General features: G+C 33.6%; 1 protein-coding gene across 1 annotated transcript in view; it reads left to right on the top strand.

Annotated features, from left to right (window-relative positions):
- LOC111058895 (glutaryl-CoA dehydrogenase, mitochondrial) overlaps positions 1-21,969 on the top strand; it is a 50,961-nt gene that overhangs the window by 9,262 nt on the left and 19,730 nt on the right. Inside the window, exons 2-3 of the mRNA XM_039441344.1 lie at positions 14,310-14,441; positions 15,069-15,302. Of these exons, the coding sequence (XP_039297278.1) occupies positions 14,310-14,441; positions 15,069-15,302 (366 nt within the window). The remainder of the gene's footprint in view (positions 1-14,309; positions 14,442-15,068; positions 15,303-21,969) is intronic.

Here is a 21,969-nt window from a genome sequence, read left to right as displayed (position 1 = left end):
TTGATGTTTTGAATGATTTCTTGTTTAATGATTGATAGTAAAGTTTTGTCATGAAATGTAGTTTGTGTTTAGAACATTGAAAAGTCGAAATAAACTATAGTATCCAACAAACGATGATTAATAATATTGAATAATTTGCTTTTCATAAAATATTTGAACAATGAATAAATGGAAATGAAATTATTTTTTTCTAGTGAAATTTTGTAATTGATATCTCCATATTTCACAATATATGTATTGCTGACTGTATAATAAGATGTTAACAAATTTCATTTTATATTGATTATATACTTAGAAATAATTTTCATGTGTATTAGATTGTATTGATAGCCTAATCAAAATTTTCCTTTTAGTTTATAAGCATTTTAAGATAACAGGTACAGCACAGACATTAACATTGAAATAATTATCACGTGAATCTCGAAATCGACAACAATATCAACGCCAATATCTGCTCTGATGTCAATATCTACACCAATAACTACGCCAATATCTACACTAATAACTACGCCAATGCCTACACCAATGCCTACACCAATATCAATGCCAATAATTACGCCAATATCTACACTGATGTCAATATCTACGCCAATAACTACGCCGATGCCTGTGCTGATGCCAATGCCAATATCTACGCTGATGTCTACACCAATATCTACGCTGATGCCTACACCAATATCAATGCCAATAACTACGCCAATATCTACACTGATGTCAATATCTATGCTAATAACTACGCCGATGCCTGTGCTGATGCCAATGCCAATATCTACGCCGATGCCAATGCCTGCGCCAATGCTGATGCCAATGCCAATATCAACGCCGATGCCAATGCCGACACCAAAGCATATGCCAATGACAACGCCAACGCTTATTGCTGACCTTGTATCTCAAACTTCAACACTACCACATTACCTGGAGGTAATTGCCATCCATGTTCACGTTTGCAACTTTGAATTCAGAATAACAGTCACAGTATCATGAAAGAATTGATTCAAAAATCCTCTCCTAAATTATTCCTGTATGCAGAACTCTAAACCTTGAAAGCTGAAAATATCAAAAAACCAAACCTTACCTAAATTAATCCTCACCTAAATTAATCCTGTATGCAGCGTCTATCTTCTTCTTCTTCTTTTTCATGAAATTTTTTATTTTCTCGAAAATCCATGATGACAATCTCAGAAAATCCATGATGTAGGCTAACCATCATGAAAATCATGAAAAATTGAAATTTTATTTTCTCGAAAATCCATGATGTAAATCTCAGGAAATCCATGATGTAGGCTAACCATCATGAAAATCATGAAAAATTGAAATTTTTTATTTTCTCGAAAATCCATGATGTAACACCATCATGAAAATCATGAAAAATTGAAATTTCTTATTTTCTCGAAAATCCATGATGTAACACCATCATGAAAATCATGAAAAATTGAAATTTTTTTTTCTCGAAAATCCATGATGTAAATCTCAGGAAATCCATGATGTAGGCTAACCATCATGAAAATCATGAAAAATTGAATTTTTTTTTTCTCTTAAATCCATGATGTAAATCTCTTCTTCTTTTTCTATCTCTTTTCCAAAAAACGAATTACATTGTCATTTCAAGCCTGAAATGTACATTTTATAATTACAAATATGATACAAAATTTACGTGACTCTGTATCGAGTTTGGTATGCAGCCGTCTACTACAAGCATGATGCAATGCTAACTGAGATGTCACCTGTATCGAGTTTGATATGCATCAGTCGACTGCAAGTATCAGCCCAACACTACGTGCATCCAGATCAGCCCAACACTAACGTCATCACACTGGAGTCACACTTAACTGAAAATCATACTGAGTGCCTTAACAGACTGTTTTCCAAAATTTGCATCAATAAAATCAACCGCGTCAATAGTGAAAGAAATGAACATTTTTTGATTTATTGAAATTTTATGTGAAAATTAAATGTAACAATTCATCAATTCATTTAAAAAAAAACAAATAATAATAATAATTTTTTTATTCAACATACTAAATTTCTTTTATGCAATAAAAATTGAATTTTTCTATCTATTAAATTTATGTGCAATTTCAAAAAACTATTCTTTATATATTAAACTTTCTGTTAAGATATTTTCCTTTAAATTATAAAGCTAAATCAAAAGTAATTTTGATATTCTATACTTTGAAATATTGTTTGGAAACATATAACAAATGCTATTGATGAATTTTTATAATAATTTTCAATATTATAGGACAACATGTAATGTTTTTATAGAAAAATTGTTACTGTTCTCGAATTTACAATTCAAAATTTTCCATTTGGGTCAATGTAATTTTTTTCTTTAAATTTTCAAACAGTAAAATTTTTTTTGTCAAGAGGGGGTATTTGTAATATTAAATTTTTTCTCGATTGGAATCGAATCTTCAATTCGAGATCTATAAAACTTTATAGTAAATATCAGAGTCATCAATATACGGACAACTTTTTGACTGAGAATTTATCGTAAATGATTGTGTTGCATGTTCAATGGTATCACTGAAAAAACAAACTCTGCAAACAGAGTTAACAAAATTAACAGATAATATAGAGATGATATATAAAATTTAAAATAACAGTTTCAAAATAAAGTTTTATTGAGAACAAATATAAAATGTGAATTCTAAACTTGTAATTTATAATTTTTTTTGGTGACGTGTCCATAACGTTGACACTGGTTTGAGGTGTCTACAAAGCTTTGCTCTGTTCCTTGTAGCTAGGCTTTCTTTTTCTCTCTGAAAAATATGGCTGGCTATGTGTGTTGTAATTTGGTGCTCTTTGAATATTTTTCTGTTTAAGTGAATTATTAATGTTTTAAATTGAGTTTTGAACAGTTTATAGTGTTCTATTTTGTCTATAATTTGTTTCTTGTGTATACAAGCCTATAGCCATTGTTTTTCAACTATATAAACTGGATAAGTATTTAGCTTGTAGTGACTTTAGATGCTTAAATGTGTAAGATATTGTTCTTTGTGTATTTGTGTAGTATATTGCCAAAATTCTTCTGAAGATTATAAGTTCATTTGCTCTGAAAACTGGATTTCTCATTCATAGGCGATAGATCCATTCATAGTTTACCAAGAATCTATTATGTTGGAGCCGATAACCTTCCTTAGGTTAATAGGTGTGAAATGCTATCCAACCGATTTAGGAGAAATTGGTAGCACGGCAGTACCCATTATTAGGGATAAGTTTTGTATTACACTAGAAAAACAGTTGGGGCTCCTAGGCAGATTTGTGGTGATTCCAACTAAAATCCTGCTTAAGGCGGGCCCACTACAATGATAGATAGGGGAGGGGGTGGAAAAATTTCCAGGCAATACTTTACCGTCAGTCAGTACAACTGCCGTTATACAATGAAAGTATCACCAAGCTGTGAAGTATAACAAGCATTATTGTATCTATCATCAAGTTTTACATCTTTTATAAAACTGTTGGACAGACTATCAATTGATAATGAAGCGAAGATTGAAGAATTCCAAGTGTGGTACGTGTATGAACTTAATTGCGGGTGATTGTCTTGCTGTTTTTTGCGAGCACATATGTGAGAGTTGTTACCACATAGAGTGTGCTGTTATCAATGAAATAGAGTATCAAAGACTATCAATCTGTGAGGAAAAATGGTTTTGTGGGAAATGTGAACTACATATTTCCAATGGTGAGCTCAGAAAGGAAATAGATAACCTAAATAAGACTATTCAGTTCATGCAATCAGAAATGAAAGAGTTCAAGCAAGCTTATGATGAACTCAGTAAACAGAAAAGCAACTTGAGTGAAGTATGTCTAAAAAAAGAAGAAAAATAAAAAAATACAGACGGAACTCGATATTTTAAAATCTAAAAATGAGCAATGGATAACGACTTATTCAAAGAGAAATAATTCAATGAGATATAGTGCATTGTTACCTCAACAATTGAATAAATCAAATTTTTCCTCTCCTGTAATGACAAACAATAGATTCTCCTGCTTGGATGAGTATTCAGAACATAATGACTCATTGAACAGTAACAGTGATGTTTTGAATGGGAACAGAGAGGTGAAACATATTCCTAGAATACATTTGACTGAAAAAAGGTTGAAAACACTACTAAATCTCACGAACAACGGAAAAGAAGTTTTGGAAGAATCCATTTATTTGCAGACAGTCATGGACGAAATTTTAACAATATTATCAGTAAGATTAGTGACTATTCAGTTGTTTCGACCATTAAATCTGGAGCTAAATTTGAGTATGTAGGACCAGACAATTGTGCTGATATTCGATCAGACGACTGTGTAGTGTTGCTGGGTGGAACAAACGATGTTGGTAGGAATGAAGGGAAGGATTTTTTGATAAATTTGCAAAAAAAACTACAAGAACTTCGACAATCGAAAGTTATCGTTTGTTCTGTACCCATCGTCACGACTTGGCAGATTGGTCATGCATCAATCAAGAGGTAAAGAGGGTTAATACGGAGATTGCTAAACTGTGTAAATATTTCAATAATTGTCAATTCCTGGATGTGAGTAATTTAGGCAGACGGTTTCATACAACTCATGGGCTCCATCTTAACTATATTGGGGAAAAAATAATTTCACAGAAGATAATAAACTTTGTCGACAGTTTTTCATCAGGAGTACAAAAGAACTGTGTTTCTGAACAGGCTATTCCTTTACATGGGAAACATTTTTTAGACGTGAAGTGATAGGTAATAATGTATCGCTCGCTATCAGAGCCATATTTTAGTAGCCCGTTACAAACTAATGCAGCTCTGGATGAGAATGCTGACTACCAGCAAAGAGTTCTTTTTTTGAATTCACAAGGAATCTCCGGAAAATTGAACATTCCTTCCCACTTGGCTGATCAGCACGATTTTAGTGTAATGTGTTTTAGTGAGCACTGGAAGCGGAATGATGCTTTGAGATATGAGGTGATTGAAAACTACGTCCTGGCCTCAAGTTACTGCAGAAAAGATCACTCAAGAGGAGGAGTAGCGGTGTTCTTGAAACAGAATTTAAACTATGAAGAGATTGCCTTTGCTTGGATATGCGAGGAACTCACATTTGAAGCAGCAGCTGTTCACCTGAAGGAGTACAAAGTGATCTTAGTGAGCATATACAGATCACCATCAGGAGACCCTATTCTCTTTATGGAAAAGTTGGAGCATCTTATTTTCTACCTATTCAAGTTTAAGAAAAAGAAATATTTATTGGCGGGGACTACAATGCTCATTTTGATGTAGCAACAGAACAATCCAGTGTGCAGAAGTTCAAAAACCTCCTAAGCATGTCTGGAAGAAAGCATGTCTGGATAATGTCATCACCACAGTCGACAAACAAGACATTCATTTAAAAATACTGAATTTCAATTTTTCAGACCACTCTGGTATCCACTTGACATTTTCAAATAATTCAATGAATGATAAGGTGCCTTCATTGAAAAAGTTTGCAAGAAATGTATCACTAAAAAGGCTTGATAGGTTGAAGAATAGATTGATGTTAGTGGATTGGAGGAAAATATTTGAGGGTATAAAGGAGGCCCAATCAGCTTTTGATCATTTCTTTGAAGTCTTCTACAAAATATTCAACGAAATATGCCCAAGTATACCTATAAAAGAAAGTAAGAAGACACGGAAAACTGGAAAAAAATGAAATTGGTACACCACAGAATTGGCTGAATTGAAGAATACTATGATGGCTTTCAGAACTATTTTCCTACTAAATAAAAGCAATGAATCACAATTGGCATACAAAAAAGTAAAAAAATCTATAAGGATGAACTGAATTAGGCAAAGCTCAATCATAATGCTGGCTACATTGAAAAATCTGACAACAAGTCAAAAGCTGCACGGACCCTTGTTAACAAAGTGAGGAATGGAGGTTTCAAGTCACAAAGCATCGAGATTCCACCAGAGTTCAACAACTACTACCTCTCATCAGTCCAGGATGCAAGAGACAGCATTGAGCGACCTCAGTTGACAGCTAAGGACTTACTTCATGGAGCGCCTGCCTTCTCCACACAACAATTTCAAATGGAGGGATGTTTCTTGTGCGGACGTTTACAACATTTTAAAAAATATGAAAAATTGACATTTCCAACCAGGTTTTGAAGTGTGTGTGTGAGTCTATTGTTGTACCAATTACTTATTGCATCAATATGTGCCTGAGACAGGGAGTTTTTCCATCAAAGTTGAAAATCTCAAGACTGGTACCATTGTTCAAAAAAATTGGGGATAGGTTATTACCAAAAAGCTATCGTCCAATTTCAATAGTTCCAATTTTTGACAAAATTTTTGAACAAATTGTGAAGACCCAAATCTGTACCTACTTTGACAGTCTCAATTTGATAAGTAGTTCCCAGTTCGGCTATAGAGTAGGCAAAAATACTACAGGAGCAGTTTTAACTATTATCGATGATATAATACAGGCTTTTGAGGATAAGTGTGTGGCTCAAATTACAGCATGTGATTTAAGTAAAGCGTTCGACTGTGTAGATCACTCAATTCTATTTCAAAAATTAAATCACTTGGGAATACGTGGAGAGTGTCTCAATTTTTTCAAGTCATATCTGGATAACAGATCGCAAATAGTTGATATGAATGGAAACAAATCATCTGCTTCCTATGTTAAGTTTGGTATGCCTCATGGTTCAGTACTGGGGCCACTGTTGTTTCTAGTGATGGTCAATGATCTTCCTAATAGTATAACGTCTTCAAAAACAATCATGTTCGCAGATGATACAACTTATCTTTCTGTTGACATAGACTTACAAACTCTAAACAAGATTGCCAATGAAACCTTAAATCAAGCTGTCATATGGTTCAAAGCTAATAGTTTTGTCATCAATGAGTCAAAAACACAAGAGGCCATTCATTCATTGAATACCAGATCCAAGTTTCCAGAAAAATATGTGAGAAAAATTAAATTACTGGGGGTTCAGATTGACAATCATTTGACATGGAGTGACCACATAGATTCAGTATGTAATAAGCTTTCAAAGGTTATTTATTTGTTAAAGACTTTGAAATACCATGTACCTGAAAGTTATTTTAAGTATCTATTATGCTCTATTTCATTCTAAATTGAATTATGGTATTATTCTATGGGGAAATTTTGCAAGAGTATCCGAAGTTTTGTTATTACAAAAGAAAGCAATTAGAATTATAACCAATTCAGAGATGAGAGCCCACTGTAAGCCACTTTTTATTAAAAGTAGAGTAATGACAGTTATTTGTTTGTACATAACATAATATATACACCCTGCTACTACATGTCAAGTCTGAGGAAACAAATCTAACCAGCAACAAAAACATCCACACACACCATACAAGAAGCTATGCAAATTTGCATATACCACAAGTACGGTTATCAAAGACCTTAAGAAGCCATGTAAATGTAGGTTTGAGACTCTTCAATCACCTTCCTCAAGAAATAAGAAATTTCCCGTTTTTGAAGTTTAAAGATGCACTTTACAATTTTCTAGTCAAAAATCCCTTTTACAGCTTGAAATAGTACTATGAGAAGTGAATATTTGAATGTATTATGACTTTTAAAAAATGTATACTTTGATGTTATTATGACTTATATTGTATAGAAATATATTAAGATGTAATTTAATATTATAACTATCTTGACAATGTCTCATGCAATCATGTAATTGTTCTTGGACAAATAAAAATATTCTATTCTATTCAGTGGAATAATAATTACCTCTTTTCATACATTGATACAACTTAAGTTTGAGACTATAATTCAAATGGTTGTTTTTACAAAAAATATGCATTCAATTTCTTCATTTATTCCAGGTAATGAGAGGGATGATGATCAGAAATGAATTTAGAACATGTTGAAGTAACGAATCAACTAGAACCTACAGTTCTAGTTGGATCCCGAACCACCGGGAAGAAATGCTCATAACTATCTGACGGCGGAGCTACAATATGAGAAAATCTGTGTTTCAAGTGCAAAATTCTTAACAATATTGACACTATAACATTACCCAAGGATCAAGTACCCTTCAATGTACAGTAATTAGAACAGTGGACTTATAATTAAAATTCTTATTCATTTATTTTGCCATAAAAATGCAAATGATAACTAATCAGAACAAGACTAAGAGGAGACTTTTCAAAAGGCAAAAGAACCTCTGGAAGCTTAAACCTTGAATGAATATCAATGAAACCTCTATTTATTCAAGAAATATTTACAATATAATTAAAATACGAAAATGTCCATAATTTATTTATTTATTTATTCATTCATAAATGGAGACAACGGGGGTCACCCCAAATCTGTCTCCTTTACATATTTGTACAATACAATATTGAGATTAAAAAAAAGGAAAAAATAGTTATAATATTATTGATAATAATAAGAAAAATATTAATAGGAAAATTAATGTATAAGAAAAAGAAGAAAATGACAAAAAAATACAATGAGTAAAAAAACTTGTAATCTAGTTGAAAAAGAGAAAAAAAACTTGATAAATGCAAAATTGAAAAAAACAACGATTGAATCAAAATATGATCAGAACTTCTTATATAAATAATAACAAAATACCGTACCTCTCGCCCCAAACCATGTGCACAGCCACACCCATGCATCCAAAAGATATTGTTGACATCCACCTAAACCATACTAGCGTATAAAACTTTGCGGAATCTAGCACGAGAAAACCAGAAGACATCTAGTTGCCCCGTTAAATTATTGTAAATTCTCTGCATTCTATTTAGGGGAGAGTGATAGTTTCTTAGAGTTCTGGAGCGGGGAACCATGAATGAAAAATCAGAACGTAAATTAGAAAGAAATTAGATAGTAAATGTGGTGCATCTATTTCATTATTCAGGAAACCAAAGAGGAAAATGAGTGCTCTGACATCACGCCTTACTTTTAAAGATTTAATGTGAAATAAATTTCTCAGTGACTCAGTTGGAAAATCTAATGGACAATAGTAATTGAATTTCTTGTAAAACTTGAATCTCAAAAATTTATTTTGCAATCGCTCCAGTACACTAACTTTGTCTGCATGATATGGGCTCCATATCTCTGAAGCATATTCTAGCAGACTTCTCACAAGTGACTTGTAAATTAATATCAGAGGCAAGACATCATTAAAGGGTGAGCAGGTTCTCAGAATAAAACCCATTTGCTGATTTGCCCTAGTAGCTATCCAATCAATGTGTGTATTGAAAGAAAAATCAGAAGCAAATTGAACTCCAAGGTCCTTGAAGTATCTTACCTGCTCCAATGGACTGTCACTTATATGATACACATTTATTTGAGGGTTGAGTTGATGATTAAAACTCATGAATTTACATTTTGAAACATTGAACCTGAGTCCATTAGTCTCACACCAATGAAAAAAAATATTGATATCACCCTGTAAATAAAATGTATCATCAACATTCTTGATCTCCTTGAACAATTTCACATCATCTGCATAAAGGAGACAGGAAGAATTCTTTATAACTGATGGAACGTCATTTATGTACAGGAGAAATAAGAGAGGCCCAAGGTTGGAGCCCTGAGGTACTCCCGATGAACATATAAATGATTTTGATTTAAAATTGAGAATTTTAACAAATTGCGTCCTGGACTGTAGATAACTCTGCAGAAGATTGACAAGGCTATCACTGAAACCCATCAGTTCAAGCTTTTTCAACAATAGCCCTATGACTGATAGTGTCAAAAGCCTTGGACAAATCGGTATAAACAACATCTACACGACCTCCATTGTCCAGTACCTGGGATACTTCATCACTGAAGGTCATAAGATTAGTCACTGTTGAGCGACATGGTAAAAAGCCATGCTGCTCCTCTGCTATGACACTCCTGACCTGCATAAATATGTAGTATTTTTTCAAAAAATTTTGAGAAACAATTCAAAAATGAATTTGGCCTATAATTCATTATATCGGTTCTTTTACCAGATTTGAAAACAGGCGTAATTCTTGCAGTTTTCCACTTCTGGGGAAATTTACCAGTTTTCACAGCTAAATTCATGATAAACTTCAAAGGCATTATAAGAACTTCTGCGCAACCCTTGACAATGAATGTTGGTATAGCATCAGGGCCCTCAGAGCACCCGGACCTTAGAGCTCTTATTACAGTTAGAACCTCATTGGTAGAGATTACCCCAATTTTAACATCTAACACTGGCATCCCAGATGTCTCCGGTCTCTCCTCTTGCTCACCAGGGGTGTTAGGTGTATCAGCCTCATATACAGACTGAAAATATTCTGCAAACCCATCAACAACGTTACAACCACTGTAGAACCGCCCATTGAATGTCATTGATGACTCTACAAAAGATGTTTTTCTCTTGGAATTAACATAATTCCAAAAGTTTTTAACATTGTTTGTTATGCCCGCCTGAAACCCTGCAATATAGTTGTCATGTGCAATGGTGATTCTAGCTTTAAGAGATGTACGCAAAGTCTTGAATAGGTTATCATGGTAAGGAGAATTCCGCCTTTTCCTTGCACATTTATTTTTAATTTTTAAATCAGAAATTATATCATTAGTGAACCATGGAGGGTACTTATTACTTTTTCTCTTAATCCTCACTTTTGGAATACATTCATCTAAGCAAAGGTAAAGTTTTCTATAAAATTCATCAACGGTACTATCAACATCAGTACAGCATAAGAGGGAGTCCCAACAACAGTCTCTGAGCAGGTAATAAAGCCCAAGATAATCACCTCTTGCAAAATTGTAACGGTACTCTTGAGAATCATCTACAAAGAATTCGGAAGGATGGTCAATATATGAGGCTTCAACACACAACGCGGGATGATGGCCATCTTCAGGGAGCATGGTATCGTCATTCTTAACAACATTTACAGGAAAATTACTTAAAACAAGGTCAAGTGTCCTACCAAGTTCATTTACTACAGAATTGAAAGAATTAAGATCATAAAAAGACATCAAGCTATTTAGTATTCTTACTTTAATTGAACCAGCTGCAAAATCATATTCATTGGAAGTGATTTCAGGTAAATTAAAATCTCCAATTATCATGAGCCTACCGTCAAGCACACTACTAAGTGACTCGACATATTCTGCATATTGTAGGAAAATATTTGATTGGGTTGATGGGGGAAAATAAACCGCGCTAATGTAACAGAAATTATCATCTAACTTGACTTTATATCAAACAGAATATCATTATTCGATGTAAGCCTCAAATATGGTGATAACTTTAATATAAAGAGCATGTATAAACTATAAATAGATCCAGAAACAATTTTCAAATGAGAAGTTCTGATTAATAAATTTCTGAAGAACAATATGTAAATAGAAATATAATGTATGATAATACGATTAGCTCATACATGCAAGTACGTTCATTCACACATTCACAGTGTTCATTAATTAGTAGGTAGGCTACAACATTTTGTTACGTACTTGCATGTCTGGTATGATTATTTTTTTAATCTTGAAATTTGAAATGCATTGTTATTGCCAAAATGAAAAAATTGAAGCAAAAACAATTACACAGAAACTTGGAACATGGAACAACGACACGATTTATCATTAATACAAAGTATCACTAATAAAATCTGAAATTGTTGGTGTGATTAATGAATATCGATATCACACATGAATGATAAATGTAGAGAGGTTCATTCAACTATAACTATTATATTATTTAACAGAATATTAAGTTCATTCAACTCAACACAGATTATAATATCCCTGCTTTCTAATTTTATAAATTGTCAAAATTACAATTGCATCAACCAAAAAATGCAACATTACAATTTAAATTTCAATTATGTGGCCACAACTATGTAAAATATGTTTCGGGATGCCACAATTTTAGTCGTGTTATTAAATTGTTTACCTGACCTTATGTACAATACTTCAACATGCTTCTAATTGAAGAGGAGAAAACATAAAAATTTATAATATACAAGATATACATAATATTGGAGCAATATATTGTATATTTTTGCAAATATATAATTGGAAAATAATATATTCTTGTAAATGTGCTTTTGTAATTAACACATTATTCATTAAAAGTTTACATTGAACAAGATAAAAATAAAAATACAACATCATGTTTTAACATCTCTCATAAAACTCTAACTTGTTATCTTTTCATAAACAGTTTGTTTCCAGAACAATCACCTTGGCAACTTTGTTCACATAATAAGTATCCATGTAGGGCTAGCCTACATCACTATCCCCCCCCCCTTAGGGATGTTGGTCTCCAATAGCCAAATTTCCTTGATAAGGTGCTAGACGATTAGTGTGCAACCTTTGGTTTTGTTATTCCTTGAGTTTTCTTAATCCTATACACAATTATCCTCTTCACAATGTAGTACAGGTCTTCCCTTGCTCTTTCTAATTTTGAGCAAACATTTTTTTTTTAATTGCCAAATTCAAATCTTGGCCAAATAACAAACAATTTGGATTCTTCGGATTTCAAATAAAACTTGAACAATTAGATATAGCAACATTTGATCCTCAACCGTGTGGGTTCTATCGCGTCCCCACCAACGATGTCTCAAACCTCTAAATCGAACAATACTCTGCTCAGTCATACCTCAGGACAGACACACTTCCTCCCTGCCAGACAGCCATGCTTGTGCAGTTCCGGACAGATGTGCTTCCTCTCAGCTACATGCTGAGGACTGAGAAGTCCCATTCGAGCTAGTGACACCCTCACTTGCTCCTTATTTTCTCACTTATGCATACCCTAATGCATGTCGTAACCTGCACACCCTAGGCAGTTACCTGTGCCCACACCAAATGTGTGATACCGGTAAGTTATGAATTCCCAGTTTGTCTGTTTGATTGAAATCAATCTTCATTAATCAGACAAAATAAATTCAAATTGATAAAATATTGTTTTAAAATTCATAAAATGTTTAAATCAGTCAGACCAGGTTACAAGAACATTGACTCCAATCGCCTGAATCTCTTGTAAGCCTCTGTCCACGTGATCAGATTCCCCTATGAGTAAATCACTATAACTTGTGGCACACTAAAAATGTTATACATTTAAAGCCAACCTAATAGGCTTGTCAAAACCAATGGCTATGATTTTTCTAAAAGTTGCATCTTTTCTTTTTTTTCATCAACACTAACATAAACAATCCCAAACAATTTGAATATTTTCCTTGATCCTGTTGAAAGTTTTTCCCATATTAGATAAAAATTCTAGCATACCTTATTTTATCGAATTTACCCACTTGTTGAGTGTTTCCATCTCCATTTTTAATCTTGCTCTTGTTTTCGTGCAAAACTTTTTTTTATGTAACAAACTTTTAGCACAATTATTTTTTTAATGATTCTATCTCACTTCCGACACCAATGTTGTAAATGTGCTATTGTAATTAACACTTTATTCATTAAAAGTTTACATTGAACAAGATAAAAATAAAAATACATCATGTTTCAACATCTCTCATAAAACTCTTACTTGTTAATATATTTTCATAAACAGGTTGTTTCCAGAACAATCACCTTGGCAACTGTGTTCACACCATAAGTATCCTTGTAGGGCTGGCCCAATATTATAATAATTGAATATTATAAAATGTACCGCGCAAAACTCCACTCGCTTCCTTTGAATCAGCCACCGTATGTAGTGTTTTTTGTACCTTTGATCAATTAGTCAAGAGATTGCGCTGAGTGAACTTCAAGCTCATTTTCTATTTTTTAACCAATGGATTCTCTAAATAACACATGAAACCTTTACATAGGAGTGCTAACCTTTCAGAAATAGCGCATGTAAAGTATTTCAGTATAACAACTACAGTGGCTGTCATTAGGTTTGTGTAAGAATTACAATAATAAGGATAGTAGATAAAAGAATGTTATTATTTTCTGTGTAATCCATGACAATCTCACTGGTAGCAAAATTAGATGTTCATGACCCTTGAAAGAATTTGAGTTGAGTAAGAGAATTCTATAAATTATCGCAATATGAGCAACCAATTTAATGAATAGTTGCTTATCAAAAAACAACGTACAATTGACATATGAAATTTTACACTTGAATAAAACAATACAAAATCATGAATATAAAAGTAAATCTCACAAAGCAATTGCCAATTGTTAGTTACGAAGTTAGGAAATTCAGTACAAACATATTCTCAACTATTTTCTGACACATATCTATTAACTAAACTCAACGATACAGTGTCTATTATTTTAAAATATGAATTATTCATGTTGTAAAATATCTTGATGTTGAGGTTAAAATCTATTAACTTTTTTGTTCGAAAGATGAATTTTGAAACTCGATGCAGCCATTTTTGACATAAATTCTATTATTCAATTATTTCCAGGATTCAATTGGGAAGATGCTTTGAATTTAGAATCACAACTCGCAGAAGATGAAATTCTTGCCAGAAACTCTTTCAGATCCTATTGTCAAGAGAAGCTGATGCCAAGGATTGTTTTGGCGAATCGCAATGAGAGTAAGCAAAGTGATTTGTTCTTCATTGATAGTTCAACATTTAGTTGCATTGCTAGTTTCATTAATAGCTTCTTATTTTATGGTATGATTTCCCTCACTTTCGTTCAGTCTTTGTTTATTCAATAAAAGTCATCATATTTAAGTGTACCATATTCACCTATCATACACCTAAGTGTACCATAAATTCCATAACAATATGGTATATTGAAGTTTAAAAATATATAGGATATAACTGACTTGACGCCAGTTGTCTCCGCCCTGTCGGAGAGTTTTTACATGCATTACCGTAAAGACGTTTTCGTGACGCGTCAGCGTTCAAAATGCAGCGCTCCCTCGTAAACAAAGTGTGACGAGAACCCAGACATTTTAGGAGATGCTATTGTAAAATGTAAGTGGCACGCTCTTGAACACGGAAGACTCATCTCCAGTGATATAATTTTATAACATTTTCTAAAAGTGTTGGTCCCCATCACACTGCGTTGCTTGAGGGAGTGCTGCGTTTTGAACTCTGACGCATCAGAGTCTGAAAGAGTCTGAAGAATACTATTTATTTACTATTTATTTTACTATGTATAATGAGAAGGACGATGAGAAATGCCAGCTATTTACTATGCCGTTTGTTTTGCAGTTTTTGATAAGGCAATCATGAGGGAGATGGGTGAAATAGGGGCATTGGGCTGTACCCTGGATGGCTATGGCTGCTCTAGTTTGTCAACAGTGGCCTATGGACTTTTGGCCAGGGAGGTTGAACGGGTTGATAGCAGCTACCGCTCAGCCATGAGTGTCCAATCATCGTTAGTCATGCATCCAATCTATTCCTACGGCTCCCAACAACAAAAACAGAAATACCTTCCCAAGCTGGGTGAGTCAACAATCTTCAAGATTATTTAATTCAAAGAATACATCCATTTAATTAACTTGTATTCGTTCTTTGATCGAGAATTTTTACGCAAATTTATATTCATATAAATTTACTTAATACACTGATGTGTGTATGATGAATGCTTCTTCCTCCACTTACTATCTTGAGGCGTATTTCACTCCAAAGTGTTATTCAGTAATGCAAACTCTCTCGCATTAAAGACATTTTTAAAGGATGGAAAATGATATCTGGATTGAACTCTGGAGCATCCTGTCTATAGCCTAATGTCCTACATTATTATCTAGATAATCAAACTGCACAGATTATAAAAGCGTAGTAGCGCAATGACATTGATTAATCACCAGATCTAAAATCTACCCAACAAAATACATAGAAACTTTGTTGGCATGTTCAATTAAACCTACAGATGCAGAAGTACCGCTTTTGAACTTTTAAATCCAGCAGAAATTGACGTTTTCTTAGCGAGGTTTTGCATGTTATCGGATATTTGAGAACGACTGGACCAAAAATTTTCAATTTGAATCACAGTTTCAGCTAGAGTCTTGGATGGTATGTGGGGTAAAAGGATTTTGAAAATGGCCTGAAATAAAGTCTACAATCGGAGTTTTTCAGAATTATCAAGTTTGGAAAGTCTTTTGTCCCATGTTAATATTAATTTGTAATTGACTTACTTCTTTTATTCAATAATTATTGTACTTTATACAATTATTTTTGTAAGTCTTGAGTGACATTTTTAAAATAGTAGTTCTAGTTTTCAGCTTCTCAACACACATTATTTCACGTATGGTCCTGATAAGTTTGTACGATAACTTGAAAAGACTTCCTGGGTGAGTTATAATGCCACAATTTATTCATATTCAGCGCAGATCTGTTGTTAAGCTCGTTGAGTTTTGAGAGAAAAGATTATGAATGTAAGTAATAACTTAATATCAGCTCAACTTACCTCAGGCGAACCCTTTTCTGCATGAACTTTATTCTTGGCTCTGCGAAATTTGGTGCAAATTTTCATGAATTGAGACCGAATCATCCTCATCTCATCAGACAAGCTTTCCAACCGACTGGAAACGAATGATCGAGTTTGTTTCTTTGACTGCAAAAATGTTCAAAAAAATGATTAGGTTACTGTTATTAATATCAATTTATAGTATTAGATACTAGATTTGATCAATAGTCGGCGTCTCCCACTCTAGTTCTTACAAATTCAGTACTAAACTTATCATAAATCATACTTGAAGCATGGACAAAAATAGCATAAGGAGATATCTCATGGTATAGGTAGTTTATGTTCAAAATTTTTCTGTCATGTCAAGCCGATAGTTCTATTCTTAGCTATGCTATGTGACGCCTATAATCTCTTATGCTGTGTCCCTTATTCATTATCACCCGGCCAAGACAGTAAGAATCGGGAGTAGCCGACAGTAATTGGCTTGACATTTTATTTTTTACTGCCTCATAAAATTATATATTATTCTCAAAAAATAAGACATAAATATGAAATTTGGAACATAACCTGCGGAAGGATCGTTAACGCATTTCAATAGAATGTGAAATCCTGTGTGCTTTTGTTGTTCAGTCACAAGCAGTAGTCAGCAAGCCTTCGGTTCGAGTCTAGAGTCATTTCAATGTTGAGTGTGTATAATCATCATTGTATGACACGTTCATCATTGGCGAGTTGACTGTAAATTGTTGTCTCACTATGTTGTGGCTAGCATAGGCCACAAACTGCTAGTCCTTTTCTTGCTTGTAGCTCTAGCACTCTGATTCACCTAACAGTGAATGACTGTGTAGCTTGCAGTCCTGACAAGAAGATCAAATCAAGAAGATCATGTCAAAATGATAGCAGTGTTGAAGAAGGATAACAAGGCCCAAGGCCAACATTGACAACTATACACCCATTTGTATCATAGAAATAATATCAACATTATTTGAAATGCTCCTTCATAAACAACTTGACAATTACTTTGAAAACAACAGTCTACTTTCACGAGATTTTCTGAAAAATCTCAGTACCTCTGACAATGTCTTTAATCTTATTGAGGGAGTCATCAGTAGCTTAGAGCACAAGAGATTTGTGAACCTCAGAGCATTTGACTTTTCCAAAGCTTTGAGTCAGTGAAGCATAATATTCTATCTGAGAAGCTTTCTTTTTATGGCCTTGACAAGTTAGCTGTGGATCTTATTGGTTCATACTTGGTTCGCAGAATGCAATTTTATTTGTCTATAGAAAGGGCAAATTCTTAAGTGGTGAGCTGGTTAGATATGGTGTCCCCCAGAGTTCAATACTTGGTCTACTGTTGTTTATAATTAACATAAATGATTTGTCAGGTGTGATGAGGAACTGCTGTGATCAAAACCAACCCTATCTTTTTGCCGATGACCTGGGCTTATTGGTAAATGGGACGGGAAAACAAAATGTTGACACAGTTGTTGAATTGAGCACATCAAATATAATGGATTGGTGTGCTTCAAACAATATTTGTGTCTTAACCTCCTGAAAACCTGTGACCTACAGTTTAGCTTCAACCCTAGGTTCACTGGCACAGATTCCTTAAAATTCCTGGTTATCATGCTTGACTCGAATTTAAGTTGGAAAAAGCACATTGATTATACAGCTGGTAAACTCAGTAAGGGTTTATTTGTGCTACGTAAATTAACTCACATAGCTAATCATGAAGTTTTAATGAGTGTCTTTTATGCTCACGTCCATAGCCATTTAGCCTATGGGATTCAGCTCTGGGGAAATTGTTCGGCAGCTGTTAAACTTCTCAGACTACAGAAGAAGGTCATTAGAATAATTTGTCAGGCACCACCTCTAGCAACATGTAGGCCACTTTTTCGAAAACTAGGCGTCTTGACTCTCCCATCTTTATATGTATTCACTTGTTTGATGTACATGAAAAAAACCTGAATGAATATAGTCGAAATGGTAACATTCATAATTATCATACTATAGGCAGGTTAAATCTCAGAATTGATTCTCACCAATATGCGAGTACCCATAGGAATTGGAGAAACATGTCCATTAAGTTATTCAATGAGCTTGCCACTGAAGTGAGACTGTTGAGTATCTCACTATTCAAATCACACATAAAAGGCTTACTTATAGAAAGATGTCTTTATTCCGTTGAAGAATTTTTTTTAATAGCATCAGTGTTCATCTGTTTGATTGTAACAGCTTTGTTGTGACTTGTGTTGGACCCCGTTTTAATAACTACTATTTATCAATTACTATTGTTTATTACTACCAATTTTTCTGTACAATTTTTTTGACTGTTTTCAATTGTATTGCATCTTGACGTTTGTTACAACACTTTGTGTTTCATGACAATAAAGAATTATTGATTGATTGATTGATTGAAGGCAGCAGTGGTCAAGCCAGCCTTTGGTTCGAGTCTAGAGTAATTTCAATGACTCTTCTTATTCTATCGTTTCTCTATTGAAGTTAGTTGGCTCCATAAAACCTTAAAATAACATTATTTATGTAAAATACCTACTGGTCTTCATTTTCATAGAAAACGACTATTCACAATACAATTAAGATTCTGAAATGATGTCGAATTTTTCTGTTGGGAAAAAAATGTTTGAAATATCCCAAAACTCCACTGAACAAAAATTGTAGAAAACTTATCAAGCTTCATTTTTTAATAGTTAGTCATGTCGTTTGAACGGATTTTTTTCCAGGATGTAAACAAAAAATTATGAAATGCAATTCTTAAAATACCCTCATCCTTTTAGCACAAGAGCTAGGGATGGGGACTTTTGATATGTTCACCTCCTAACTAGTCTCAACAAAGCTGCAAAGTCAAAAATTGTGTTAGAAAATTTTCTCCAAATTCCTTTGTCAATTGGTCTATTGTTGCAAAACTTAAGATTTCACTCTCAACACTAAAGCTGCTGCAACAGCTGTAGGAAAATGCGTAAATTTGTGAAATTATGCATCAAATAAAAGAGTATTTGATGCTCTGTAGCTTTAAGCTCAGTATTGAGCTCTATAAGCTATTAATCAGTATTGAGTTTTTCCATCGATTTTTAAAAAGTTAAAAGAGCAAAAATAGAAAAAATTGGAGGCAAACGTGTATTATCAAAAATGTTACATCTTCAAGAGCGGATATCTTGAAAACTGGAGAAGATATAGAAAAAGTTTTCTCATCAATATTGCAAGAAATGAGTTTCAATTTTTTATAGAATAGTTATGTCCGTAAAATGTATAGTTTTAGAGTTATAAAACATTCCCTTGGAACAGGGGTCTTAGCTTGGGTAGGGGGACTCCTACGGAGTCGAAAATTGTCTACCAAACTTCCCCCTCTAATAGTACCCTTTGTTGACTGAACTTGTATAAATGAGTTTTTTGGGAGGGATATATTAAATTTATTCATTAGAAGTACATTAGAATGAGAAACATTTTTTCTCATTGGTGACTGTACTTTTTCTATTATTCGAGTGAAATAAATTTTCCACCAATGTGTAGAGTGAGATGACTAATGCCTACTCCTCTTAGAGTGAATTACTATACGATGCGGTGCTATTGAATTAGAGGGGTAGGGGCCAAGCATTTTTATACATATATAAGGAGGATTTAACACATCTCAATTCAACTACCAAGATAACATTTTATCTTCTGTACGTTTAATATTATAAATGTCGGGGCACCGAGCTTCGCTCGTTATTTATTTATTGATAAACAAAACACAATTCTCTAAAATGATCGTGTTCATATTTTACAGCTGACTATACATCAGCTTATGAATGTCGGGGATGCGGTATTTTGATTTTCCACAGACGCACTTTTTTATCATCCACAGACGACGAAAGTCTCAGCTGTTTTTACAAGGATGAATTATCCTTTTAATGTCATTCAGCGAGTTTTCCCAGGGATGAGACTTAGTGCAATCGAATTTTTATAGCATAAACCTACTATGTTCCAAATTTCGTGAAAATCGTTAGAGCCGTTTTCGAGATCCGTTGAACATAAATAACCATAAATAAATATAAATAACCAGATATAAAAATACTTTTACTTTTCGAGATATCCGCTCTAAAAGATGTGACATTTTTGAAAAAAAAACATTTTCCTTCAATGTTTTGCTATTTTTGCTTTTATAACTTTTTGAATATCGATGGGAAAAATCCATGCTGATCATGAGCTTATAGAGCATCAAATTCTCTTCAATTTTATATATAATTTAACAAGTTTACTCACATCCCCACGACTGTTGCAGCAGCTTCAGTGTTGAGTGTGATATCTTCAGTTATGAAAAATAGACCAATTGACAAAGGAATTTGGAGAGAATGTTTTGAACACAATTTTTGACTTCGCAGCTTTGTTGGGGCCAGTTGAGGGTGCCTACCCCTTGTGCTAAAGAGATGAGGGTGGTTTAAAAGTTGTATTTTTCAATGTTTTGCTTACACGCTCATATCTTGAGGAAAACGCGTTCAACCGACATGACTAACAATTCAGAAATGAAGGTTGATAAATTCTCTACAATATATGTTCTATGGTAATTTGTGATATCTCCAACAGTTATCGAGATAAAGTGTAAAAAGTCTTAAAAGTGTAAAATTGTTAAAATAACAGCTTTTTATCCCATTTTTCGATGTTTCAGGGCCTACAACTTTTCAACAATGCATCGTAAAAATGAATGCTCACCGTAGATTTGTAGAGGTTTGTTTTCTCTTCAATTTTATGCATTATTTCACTACTTAATGTTTTCCTTCTATTGTTATAACTGTTTCAATGTGGGGGTGAAAATTTTTTTGTAACAATTGATCACTTGACAATGAAATTTGAGTCTGGAAAATCTGGTACACAATTTTTGACTTCGTAGCTTAATGAAGACTAGTTGGGAGGTGACCATAGCGAAAATACGCATCTCTAGCCCGTCTATTGAAGGTGTGGAACTGCTAAGTTGACACTTGTTGCAGAGTTGAAAATTTCACCCCCCACATTGAATCTGTTATAACAATAGAAGGAAAACATTAAGTAGTGAAATAATACATAAAATTGAAGAGAAAACAAACCTTTACAAATCTATGGTGAGCATTCATTTTGACGATGCATTGTTGAAGAGTTGTAGGCCCTGAAACATCAAAAAATGGGATTAAAAGCTGTTATTTTAACATTTTTACACTTCTAGGAGCGTATATCTTGATAACTGTTGGATATATCACAATTTACCACAGAACAAATATTGTAGAGAATTTATCAAGCTTCATTTCTGAATTGTTAGTCATGTCGTTGGAACACATTTTCCTCAAGATATGAGCGTGTAAGCAAAACATTGAAAAATGCAACTTTTAAACCACCCTCATCTCTTAAGCACAAGGGGTAGGGATGGGGAATTTTGATATGTTCACCCCTTAACAGGCCCCAACAAAGCTGCGAGGTCAAAGATTGTGTTCAAACATTCTCTCCAAATTCCTTTGTCAATTGGTCTATTTTTGCATAACTGAAGATATCACACTCAACACTGAAGCTGCTGCAACAGTCGTGGGGATGTGCGTAAACTTGTTAAATTATACATAAAATTGAAGAGAATTTGATGCTCTATAAGTTCATGATCAGCATGGATTTTTCCCATCGATACTCAAAAAGTTATTAAGAGCAAAAATAGTAAAAAATTGAACGAAAATGTGTTTTTTTCAAAAA

This window comes from Nilaparvata lugens, chromosome X (genome assembly GCF_014356525.2).
Source record: "Nilaparvata lugens isolate BPH chromosome X, ASM1435652v1, whole genome shotgun sequence".
In the NCBI taxonomy this organism is placed as follows: domain Eukaryota; kingdom Metazoa; phylum Arthropoda; class Insecta; order Hemiptera; family Delphacidae; genus Nilaparvata; species Nilaparvata lugens.
Note: the sequence above shows the minus strand (reverse complement) of the source record. Positions and strands in the feature narration are given on the sequence as shown.